General features: G+C 46.0%; 1 protein-coding gene across 2 annotated transcripts in view; it reads left to right on the top strand.

The window, feature by feature from the left end:
- Window positions 1–11365, top strand: part of GRIA1 (glutamate ionotropic receptor AMPA type subunit 1) — a 130888-nt gene extending 119523 nt beyond the window's left edge. For both annotated transcript variants that reach the window (XM_069773024.1, XM_069773023.1), the window contains exons 15-16: window positions 5516–5650; window positions 8008–11365. In XM_069773024.1, coding sequence (XP_069629125.1) covers window positions 5516–5650; window positions 8008–8196 — 324 coding nt within the window. In that variant the 3' untranslated portion in view covers window positions 8197–11365. The remainder of the gene's footprint in view (window positions 1–5515; window positions 5651–8007) is intronic.
- Window positions 11366–11608: the final 243 nt, after the last annotated feature.

Below are 11608 nucleotides of genomic sequence, written 5' to 3'. Positions count from 1 at the left end.
GGTACAGCTTCCCCCATCCTGCCCATGGCGGGCACAACACCCGCCTGCACTTTGGATGCACAAGCCGGACCACCCGCTTCTCCTCTGACAGCCAAGGTTCAGAGCAAAGCTTGAGAGGTTGGGGGCCATTTCATATCTTTCCTCCCACAGGCATGACAAAACCTTCCCATTTGTGTCTATTGTCAAGCTTAGCTTAGTTTGCAGTTAGAGGACTTTCTGAAGGATAAATGAATGCTAATGAAGAGGGGTGAGGGGCTAGCTGGATGTAAGGTTTGTATCCAAGGTTTCTAGCCAGAGCCAAGTAGAAGCTCTGGTGTTTCCCAGGCTTATGTTCATTGGTCCCAGATGAAGTTCCATGCCTGTAGCTGACTTCTGTGCATCCTATTTTTAATCTGACTTTTTGCCTCTCTATTGCCCACCTAGTTTTTTATCGAGAGAAATCCCTATAAAGTAACAGTAGATACATTAGTAGATCTGAACTAAAACTCTGGAGGCAAACAATCCCCCTTTGCTGAATATTTGGATATGTTATGCCATCCCAGGAGGTTCTGGGAAGGTGCGCTCAGGGGCTGTTGATCCAGGACTACCACAGCCCTAGTTGCATTGCCAGATGATGGGAACCAGGCAGTGTCCTGCATCAGGCAGCAATGTCCCTGCTGCTTTTCTCCCCCCAGTAAACCCATGGCAGCCACCCCTTCCCACAGGCTCCAGGTTTCTCCATGCACATGCACCTCCAGCACTTCACATAGCTAGAAACCACCCACCAATTCCTGGTCCTGTCTCCCAGCCTTCTGCACTCTCCCTCTACTTGCCACAGCAGAAATAAGCCCAGAAGAGAGATAGACACTCTGTAAGTAGGCGATTCGCTAGAAGGACCCCATTTTATGAACAAGCACGGGATGGACAGCTTTTTTTTGCAGGCTATGAAACGTGCTGTGGGCTTGAAAGGGATGCCTTGGCTTGTTGGAGGGTAATAACAAGGTGGACACTAAATGTCAGGGCAGATGGATGTGATTCTCCTCTTCCCAGGGGCTTTTGCAAGGCAATGGGAGAAAGGAATTTTTTTTCCAGACCAGGATGGCAAGGTGCAACCTGCTTGCAGGGGAAGCCAGATCACTTCATGCAATTAAAGGACCTTCATCAAAGCCACAGGGATCTCCCAATCGTCTTCTCCAGTTGCAAGAATTGCACTTTTGTTTAAAAAAAAACCAATAAAATGTAGGGAACAAATCCTCCTACTGCCTTGCCCTGCCTTTGCAGGGAATTAGCTGGTTCTCAAACCAAAGGTGTCTTCTCATGCTGGGCAGCCTCATCCCCACAGCTGACCATCCATGTGCTCCTACCCACCCCCTGGCAGACCCCCAGCAGTGCTCAGAGGCGATGGCCAGCGCTATGTCCTTCATTGCTGAGCTTCAGGCCTTGCCCCAACAAAGTTGGCCCAGCATTTGCTGTAAAAGCTCAACTTCTGGAGCTATTGCCTGCTCTAAGGACAGTTCATCTTCTGTGGAGATCACAACAACTTGAGGTGCCATCGCCCTGTGCTGCCGACGGGCTCTGGTCATGCAGGGTAAAAGAAAGGATGAGTCCTGCTGGGAAACTGGGCAAATTTGGCCTTAATGCCTTTCAGCCAAGGAGAATAAATAATGACAAAGAGGATAATGGACACGGTGCCATGTTTGAGAGGAACAGACGGGAAGGTGCCTGGTTGCTGCAGCAACAAGGCCGGGCTTTCGGAAAGACGGGTTTTTCTTTCTCTTCTCACCTGCCAATCTTCCCCCCACGTCAGCGCTCTGCCGCTGCAGGAGATGAGCGGTGACATTTACACTCCCACTAACAAGCTGGTTTGGTGATGGGCAGCTCTGCAGGAGAGCATCTGGTGTCACAGAGCCTGAGCAGAGAGGAGGGGAGGGTCCTCTCAAGCAGTTAGCATAATTTGGGACTTATTATGAGCATTATTAGGGCAGGAGTGTGCATGGAAACAGCAGGCAAAGCCTCAGTGGGACGTGCAGCATTTCCTACCCTTCATGTGGGTCTGGTCCTGCAGCTGATGGGAGCAACGAGACACCGCTCCTGCCCGGAGAACATCTCTGCATGTCCTGCTGGGAGAGGGAAGGGAAGGAAACAAAAAGGAAAAGAAAAAGGAGAGGATGAGCAAGAAGTCAAGTGACACCATAGAAGCAATTTCATTTCTCAGCCTGGCTTATGATAGCAGGCTGTGTCATCAGCTGTGCCCCTGCAGTTCGGTGTTCCTCAGTGCCCTGCTGAAGCTGCCCGCGTCTTTGGCTCCTCGGGAGAAACCTTGTTATGGTGGCAGAGACGAAACTCAGGCTGTTCTCTCCCTCCTGGTAGTTTTGCCCATCGCTGTGCCTCACTATGCTTTCCTTTGCCTTCTGGATAAGGCAACTTTCAGTTCACCCAATTTGTCCCAATAATAATAGTAATAGTAGTAATAGCAGTAATAATAACAACAATGATAATAATAATAACAATAATGCCACTGCAAAGTAAATGCAAGAAAAATACAACAGCTCTGAAATTAATTGTGTGAAATAGTGGTGCAGGAAACTGCTTTGGGTCATCCCCTCTCTTACTGTTCGATGTGCTGCTAGCATCAGGAAGAAAGTGGTAATTAAGAAGCAGCAGCTTTTCCTGGCTGCCAGCCCGCTCTGCCATTGCAGCTGGTTGAGAAGGTGCCCTGTTGGACCATGACCCCCAAACTGGGGGTGGAAATACAAGAATATCGTGGCCAATAAAACTTGTAAATTGTGTATTCCCACGCCTGGGAGAGCCAAGGAAGTCGGGTTTCCTAAGGATCTGTGGCTGCAAGTCAAAGACCCATGCGGAGTCTCTGATGCCTAGTATGGATTGTGCCGATACATTTATTTGAGTGAGAGCATTAATAGGTTTTCTCTTCTCTACAGTGTCATTCTTTTTCACAGAGCTTGGAGGTTCCTGGTATCTTGGAGATCTCCACCCTTCTGTCAAATCAAGGTGAAAGTATGGGCTGAAAATTATTAGTGAGACACAGACAAATAGGCTACTCCACCTCCTTCCCTGTCCCCATCCTTCCTTCTGAGCGCAGAGCATGTGCTAATCAGCCACTTTTCATTAAGGAGCCAGGCTAAAAGATTAGGATGTCAAGGAGGGCAGCCCACCTCTAGCATCTTTGTCCCTCTCTGAAGCTGGTGCAGCCCCTTCAGACTGGATTTGAAGAGGCAAAGTACCTGATGTGTTGTAACCCAGTTTTCTCAGAGTAATTGCTCTGCTTTTCTAAATCTTCACTAAAAAACTCCCTACATTTTTCAGCTGGTGCTTAAAAGTATACCCAGTAATCTGCAGAGAAGAGATGACTGAACAAACGTACAGTCAAGCCTGGGGGAAAAAAATGCATGAAGGCAGATTATAAAAGACCAGATAAATAATCCTTCAAATATGGAAACTACAGAAATTAAGAGGATATTTGCAGAAATCTCTCATTGCAGAGAGAACACAGGAAGCACCGGCAAGATTACAAACTGACCAGCATACGAAGGTTATACAAGGGAGAAACCAAACCTGTCTGCCAGCGGTGACCATCACAGCTGCAACGCACACAGTGACAGTGGCAAATCTCTTGGCAGCGATGTCAATCAGCAAAGCATGGAAAATGAGATCACTTGTGGAGTTTTTTCCAGCAACGGAAACTCTGCAGGGGTGACCCCTAACCAAACCTCAGCGTCTTTCAGCAGAGGGGTCAGGATGGAAAGTTGCTCCCCGTGGCACTGGCACCTGCAGCGAGAGCTCCAGCTGGGCAGAAGCTTCGCAGCTTTCATGGGAGGTGGGATCAGATGAAAAAGAAGCAGAAAAAAGGGGTTTTTTTTATCATTCTGACTGGAACCCTCTTTTCTTCTTATAAAAAAAACCCAAAAGTTCTCTTCTGTTACGGGAGGTTGTTTTAATTTTGAAAATTGAAATGTTTTCATGCTTTGCGGGTTAATTTTTTTGCCATCAGACCCTAATACAGCAAAAGACAGAATCCTTTTGCAAAACATACTTGCCTGAAAGACAGTGCCAGTGTCAGGCAGACTGCTCTTGAATCAAAACCTTCTGTGCTCCTGTTGGTGTTCAGTTTTGGACCCTTTCGACATCGCTCCAATATAGTTTTCTGCTTCCTGAATCCTTGCCCTTCACGAAAAATGTGGGTTGCTTATTGTAAAACCTTCCAAGCAAAGCAAGTGAATCAGCTGTCCTACAAGGGCAAGGAACAAGCTATGCCACCCACCGGTCCATGCGTCCATGGAGTAGCAGCGAACACCAAGAACCGTGCAGAAGCTTCGTTACCAACTGCAGACACTTCTACAGGCATAAATATTATTCTTTAACTGTGTGGCTGCATCTCAAATGATCCATACGCAATTTTCCTCCCACATCCAGGGAGCAGGGCCATCAATGCTGGTCAGACCCTGGTCACTCCAACAGATTTGCACTGACCTGTTGGTCTTGCCCTGGGGGATCTGTACTGGCCACTGAGTCGATATTGCAGAGCAGCGACAAACACGGAGCAGGGGACCTCTGTCTGGCTGCACTACAGAGAAAACGTGTCCTAGAAACAGGAGCCTCGTACACAGAGCTGAGCCAAGCTTTTGGGTCCCGCTGCTGCCCAGATTATCCTAGCACCCCGGCTCCACCTGGTCAGCATGGAGGAGAAGGTTTTAAGAGCTGCAATGAGTAACATCAGGGTTAGATGTGGGGACTCGGTTTCCCTAGCAGTGAAATGAGTCTTTCTGAGACTCAGGTCTTCGTCAGAGAGCCGTGATGATTCATTAGGCAATTGTAAAATCAGAATGTAGCTGCTGACTGTGAGTTGCGGTCCATTAATAGCCCTATTTATTGCCAACCAAATAATTAGCTTAGACATGCATCAACGGGTCTTGATTGCATATGAAATAACTGCCTTATTACACAGAAATCAAATGAGTTTCTGAGGACAGCTCAGGTGTCACCTCAACCTCAGTACTGAAGAAGAAAGGGAAAAAAAAAAGAAAAAACCCCAGCCTTTTCGATGTGTTGCTCAGCAACAGAATTTGCGGGGGAAACAATCTAGGAATGAAGGAATGAGCATTTCCAAGAGAACAGGTTATTTCAGGCGAGACATCAGGGACAAGCAAATGTCACAGAGGCAGAGAACTTTTTTTTTTTTTCCTTCTTTAATCAATAATTTAAACTAGGCATTTTGGGTAAAATAAGCATTTAAGTTAGCTGATTGAAAAATGGAGATCCCAAACCTTTACAAAGAAAGAGTCACATTGCTGAAGAAATGTTTATTTGTTTGTGTGAGGGAAACATTAGATTTACTACACACTGAATTAAAAATTGAAAATGCTCTTAGAAATGTCACCTGTTCATTTAAAGAGGAAGATGATGTAATGCCAACATTGCTATATTGTGTAGCATTCCTCCTGAGCAATCTCATATTAATTTTGTTGTTCTCCTTCCCACATGCCCTCCCCTCCCTCCCTTCTCCTTTCTCTTCTAGGACAAGACGAGCGCGCTGAGTCTCAGCAATGTGGCGGGGGTTTTCTATATCCTCATCGGTGGGCTCGGACTAGCCATGCTGGTTGCCTTAATCGAGTTTTGTTACAAGTCCAGAAGTGAATCAAAGCGGATGAAGGTGGCAACCCATTCCCCGGCCTTTCACACCTCCTCTCTGATCCTACCCCAGCTCCAAAGCTGCCTGCAGAGACGGATGCAGCCCACACCATGGGTGGAAAGCCAAGACATAGGGATAATGAAGTGACCATGTCACTTGATGTGCTAGAAAGAAATAGGAGCATCAGAGAAAGCTAAAAGAGGGTCAAGTGGGCCGTAGTGGGGAGCTGATGCAAGATCAGACATGTGGCATAATGCTAGTTCAAAATCCAGATATAGAGCAAAATCATAGCACAAATGGTAACAGGAACACATTGCCATTCCTTAAAATTAACGAAAGCAGACTATGGCAATGCGTGTGCAGCATGGATGAAGTGTGCTGGGGTTGGTGTGATACAGCCGTTACTGCAGTATGAAAAAAATCCCCAAACCCAAGCAGTTAACAGCAAGATAAAACTGGGGTAGCACGGTAATGAATCAGATCCTGTTGTTCCCTTTGCTGGCACCCTGCTGGCACCATTTGCAGGTTGGCAACAGTGATATACGCTCAGAGCATTGCTGCCCTGGAGCGGATGATGTGGGTCTCCAAATTCAGAATTATGGGTCCTCTTAGGGAGAAATTGGCCTCTAATGTCTCCCGTAATGTTTGGGGGTTTTCTCCACCCTTGCAGAAGCACACTTCCTATGACCCAGGAGATTTATTTCAGCCCTAAATTCTGGTGTGCCTAAATTTCAGAGTGTCCTGTCAAGAGTGGGTTAGATTTGAGAGCCTTGGAGATACACATTTAATGCAGCATCTGTGGAACAAGTACATCTTGACTCAGATGACTAACAGAGGCAATTCCTTACACAGATACCATTGTGTACAAGGGTGCAGTGGGATCTGTGCTGTAAGAGTAATATATCCCTTTTCTTCCTCATCTTGACCTCTCCCATGAGCATGGAAGCCGGTATGAGTGTATAAAGTATACAGTGAGTTTCACAGAATTTAGAGAGATTTTCCCTTCCCTAAGCACTGAAACTTACCCAGAATCAAAAGGGATATAAGCAATCATTTCTTTGGGTTTTATGTCACCATTTCACAACATGCTTAATGTTTTGTCAGCAACAATAACATTTCTAATTCACTGAAAATGTGCAACAGCGCTTTTCCCACTGAGGTTCAGAAAATTCTACAGGCAATGAGAGGTACATTGAGCACAGGGGTAAGATAAAGTGAGCAATTAATATCCCTGAATATACAAAAATTAAATTATAATCACTGTCTCCACTGTAAAGCTAGGTATGTCACAAATACACTGCGAAAGAGTGTCAGAATGCAATAGCTTCATAGTTTTAGTCTTAAGGGGATTCTGCCCTGCTGTGGTTTCCCTGTGTTACTTGAAATGACCCACTAATTCACGTCAGTGTTAGCTTGCAGTGCTCTTGCCATGTCAAAACCAGCCACTGTGGGAAGGAGTCGTTGCTCCCAAAGTTAACATCAGGTCTAAGCTTGTCCCTTTGGCTGGCTCCCACCGTCAGTTGCTGCCCCACAAAGCCATTCAGCAGAGCCCAGGCAAGGGCCCAGAAAGATGGGCCAGATGCCCCTCTAAACCCAACCTCTGCTCAGCAAGTCCCTGCAGACCCCCTGGGCGAGCTGCAGATCCCGCCAGCACAAGAAGCTGCTCCATGCCTGGCAAGGCACTAAGTTGACTGTTTCTGAATAGCTGTTCCAGATTTATCTGTTCTGGGTAATTCTTCACCTGACTATCCCACTCCAGAAAGGATGGTTGGGCCCTTAGAGATAGCTTAAACACAAAGAAACCAAATTGATTTCATCTTTTAGTTTAATTGTTGTAAACAGGTGGTTTCCTTAGGTAGCTGAAAGCAAACATTTTGGACGGTATCTGGAACAAGAAGATGAGATTTGGTTTCCTGAATTAGGTTTGCATTTCCTGGTTACCTCAGTCGTCGCTGTAGACAAAAACATAGGCACATGCTCAACTTCTCACATGAGGAAAGTTAAACATATGCTTGCAGTGAGTCAGAGTCCACCGTACATAACAGTACCGGAGTAGTAATAGCATAACTATGGGGGAAGTGTGTGTAATACCTCTGCTCAGATCCAGGATGACTGTTCTTATGCTGTAGAGTTTGAATAGTTTTTGCATATGGCACGTATGCTTTATACCCTAAAATACTGCTGAAAGATTTAATTTTGAATGTAGAAGAGGTGCAGATTAACAGAGCAGATGCAGTAGGTACATGCAGAAAGTGAGAGTCTGAGTGGAGACAAGGAGGGAGAGAACAGTGACAGAAAGACAACACTTTGGTGTTTATATTATAATTTCGCCAACATTGCTAAGGACAGGGGGAGACCCCCCCGTCCTTCCTAAAAAGGGTTTTTGTTTAATCCCACAGCAATCAATCAACGAAGCCATACGGACATCAACCCTTCCCAGGCCGGCTGCAGCAGGAGGCAGTGGAGAAAACGGACGTGTGGTCAGCCACGATTTCCCCAAATCCATGCAGACGATCCCGTGCATGAGCCACAGCACCGGCATGTCCCTGGGAGCTACGGGATTATAATTGGCCTTTTGACCCATTGCCTGGGTGAGAGCAGGGGCAGCCCAACTCCACCCCCTCCAGAGCCAAAAACAAACCCAACACCAACAAGACAAACGACGATGACAGAAGGGACAATTGGATGGATCTTCTTGAGGAAATCAAATCTATTTCCCTGTTTATTTGCAAACAGATCCACTGGCAGGAGAACAGAAACAGGTCTGTACTGCAATAAGGAGAGCGTAACGGGATTTAACAGACTCGTGAACCATCCCTGATCAACGAACCACTGGAACACTAATGAGGACTATGCCATTTTGTTTTAACTTGGTTGTTAATAAGTCTTAGTGTGTGCAATATATATATTTTTTCTTACTAATTCCTGTGGTGTCAGGGTAACATCAGCCCTTTCCCCCTTCCCTGCTCAGCCCTTCAATCTGGTTTAGTTTGGGATGCAAACCATAATGTCTGAGCTACTAACAGCAAAAAAGAAAATCCGATAAATGGCAAGTTGAACTCCCTGCAGGGCGTCAGCATTGACCCCTTTTGTCCATCGTGATTCTGCCTTCCCTTGTTCTGTTGTGAACTGGGGCTGCGGAGTTATTGCAATGAGGCAGACAGCTGCGAACGGCTCTCCCTGCAACGGGAAGGACTTGATGCAAGAAAGAACCTGAACAAAAACACGAGGCTGTTTTACAGGGGCAAAGTCACGAGTGAGTTCGGAAACCCCAGGTAACCTGAGGACAAAAGTGATAATTCTTTCAGAGATGATGAGTGGCGGTTCAAGAGAAGAATCGTGTGCCTGGAGTGGGGAGCGTCCTGCGTGGCAGACTAGAGCAGATGGTTGGTCTAAGATCATGGTTGGCTGCTGTTTATGGAAGAGAGAAAGTAAATGCCACATTCCCCTCACATGTGACTCTCCTGCCTAGGTAATTGGAGGCTAATAAGCAATTGTGAACCATTTCTTCATTGCTTAGCTTCTGTGTGTGCTCCCTTTTTGGTGGTCACATAAGGGAACCATCCTGAGCCAGGAATAGACCATCTCAAGACATCCAGTTCTAGATGACTGCCTATTAACCAGTAAAACATGCTAGAAGTCATGGGGCTGCAATGGGAATATCCCCGCCTTTTTGCTCTGAAATCCCTCTATGGCCACTTTTCTAATTAAGAGGGACATTTTGTAGATAGTTGGCCAGAATGGCTTTCTGGAAGGAACTGCTGAAGCAAACCAAGGAGGACACCCTACAAGAGCTTCATTCGAGTGTCCATGACATTCAACAGCATCCAGGCTGGTCAAACTCAGCCTTCCCATCAAGTTGTGGCCTGTCTGGGTACAAAGCCAAAAGTAGCAGATTCCCACTCATGTATCCTTAGGGAGGGGGAAGCATCCACAAGCCAGGAGAGCAGGTTGCTGACCCCAGACTTGGTATTGCAGAAACCTGCACTGCCAGACAGGTAGCTGGGAGTCCGGCCACAGGCATGGAGATCAAAGGGGCAAGGATGGTTTTCCAGAATTGCACAAAAGGTTCGTTCTGTGAATCACTGGCATGGACAGACAAATGCTTCCCACCCTGGTGGGCCTGAGACACCTCCCCAGAAGTGAAGAATTCCCAGGGGAGCATCTGGAGCGAGAGAAGGTCTGTGGGGCAGGGACCACAGTGAACCCACTTGGCCTTTTCCCATCTCACAGGTCCATCACTGATGGCAAATAAAGTTCAAAGCTTCTCACAGGACCCAGCAAATAGCTGTAAGGAGACTGAGCTGCTATTGGAGCATTCTGAGCTGCTTTTTCTCATTTTTTTTCTTTTTCTTTTTTTAAATTTTTTTTTTTCTGCAACGTAGCAAGAGAGGAGTAGGAAAAGAAGGGAGACTGGTGAAGAGAAAGTGATGCAGGCAAATGACTGGCACAGGTCTATGAGGAGGATCTGTCTATGCAGCTGTCCATAGGTACAGCTGGAAGCTGCCTGAATACCAGTTTCCATTAGTGTATGAATGTGCAGGTCAATATGTTTACCACCTTTAACACCAACCTGATCTGAAGTATCTGTTTCATTTACCCACTTGTCATGCAACACTTTGGAGACCAGCAAGTCAGAGTCAAGGTCCTGAGTGCAGGCACAGCATGTCTTGTGCTGATATGTTTTCCTCTCTCCACCACTGGAAACCCTTGTGATCTTCATCTCTCATCACCGAACATGAACTCTGTTACGAGCCACTCCAAACACCTCTTCAGGTCCCTTTGTGTTGGTTATCATTATTTTTAATCCGCTTTTCTTAATTTTACCTTCAGTTCTGTGTAAGTGCTAGCACAGTGGAGGCATCCCACAAGCTAGCCTATTTCCATGCCCAGAGCCCTCAGATGCATCTCCTGAGCCAGCTCTTGCCACATCCAGACCTTGCCACGGCACCGCACGGCCGGGCACTGTGGTGGGAACAGGCTGCCGAGACCCATCAGTGCCCCGTCCTCCTCCAAAGACGGGACCAGGTGGCAGCAGGTCGCGGGGAGCCCGACCGGGCAGTTGGACGGTCTCGTGAGAAGCTGCGCGTCTGTGCTAGGACTGGCCGCTTGTGACGTGAAGATGTGAGATGCAGTTTTCAAAGGCTTTTGATCGGCGGAGGGGTTAAAAAAAAAAAAAGATGAATAGGACAAAAGCGTGGCAAATGTTAACTTGTAATATGTATTTTTACTACACTTTTCTTAAAAATAGAGTAATGGTAAAACTCTTAAAGACATTGACATTTTTTCTCAACAGGAGTCCATATTTAACAGTTTTGGCTTTCATTAAATTTTGCTCTTTGGTACCTGGATCTTTTATTTAACAGCTATATTTGTTTTAACTCTCTTTTGTTTTTTCTTTCTTTCTTTTTTTCTTTTGGCAGTACTGCAAAGGATTTTACTTTATCAAATGCAACAGTGTTTTTCTTTTCACATTCTCTTTTTTTCAAGCAGCATTTTTACTGGTAATTATTATTTACACAAAAATGAAACTATCAGCTGGAATTTTGGCACCAAGGATCCATGATTCATTTTTCATACCTGTCCATGCCATTTTGTGCCAGTGCTGGATGTGTGGAAATGAAAATGATGTTACCCCTCAGGCAATATTACCCAACCTGAATCAAACGAGATTTCCTTGATTATTGCTGTGTCTGACTTGTGAACAGCAGCCAAATAAACTGCTTCAGGTTGAAATTGGGAATCTATCTAATATTTACCCAAGAGTCAGGAAACTAAACATTTATTGGGTTCAAAGTTAATGATTTTGCTTCGTTTGGAGTTTTGTGGGGTTATTTTTTGAGGAGGACTATTAGAGGATTTTAGCTTCTTTTTACAGAGAGGGAAGACATGGTCAGCTCAGAGATCGTTCAGAACCAGCACTGGTCCAAAAATCCTCACCGGGATCAGCTTTCCTAGGAGCTCCCATGCTGTTTCAGA

This window comes from Haliaeetus albicilla, chromosome 27 (assembly GCF_947461875.1).
Source record: "Haliaeetus albicilla chromosome 27, bHalAlb1.1, whole genome shotgun sequence".
Taxonomy (NCBI): domain Eukaryota; kingdom Metazoa; phylum Chordata; class Aves; order Accipitriformes; family Accipitridae; genus Haliaeetus; species Haliaeetus albicilla.
The sequence above is the reverse complement of the archived record's forward strand: the minus strand, read 5'-3'. Positions and strand labels throughout refer to the sequence as shown.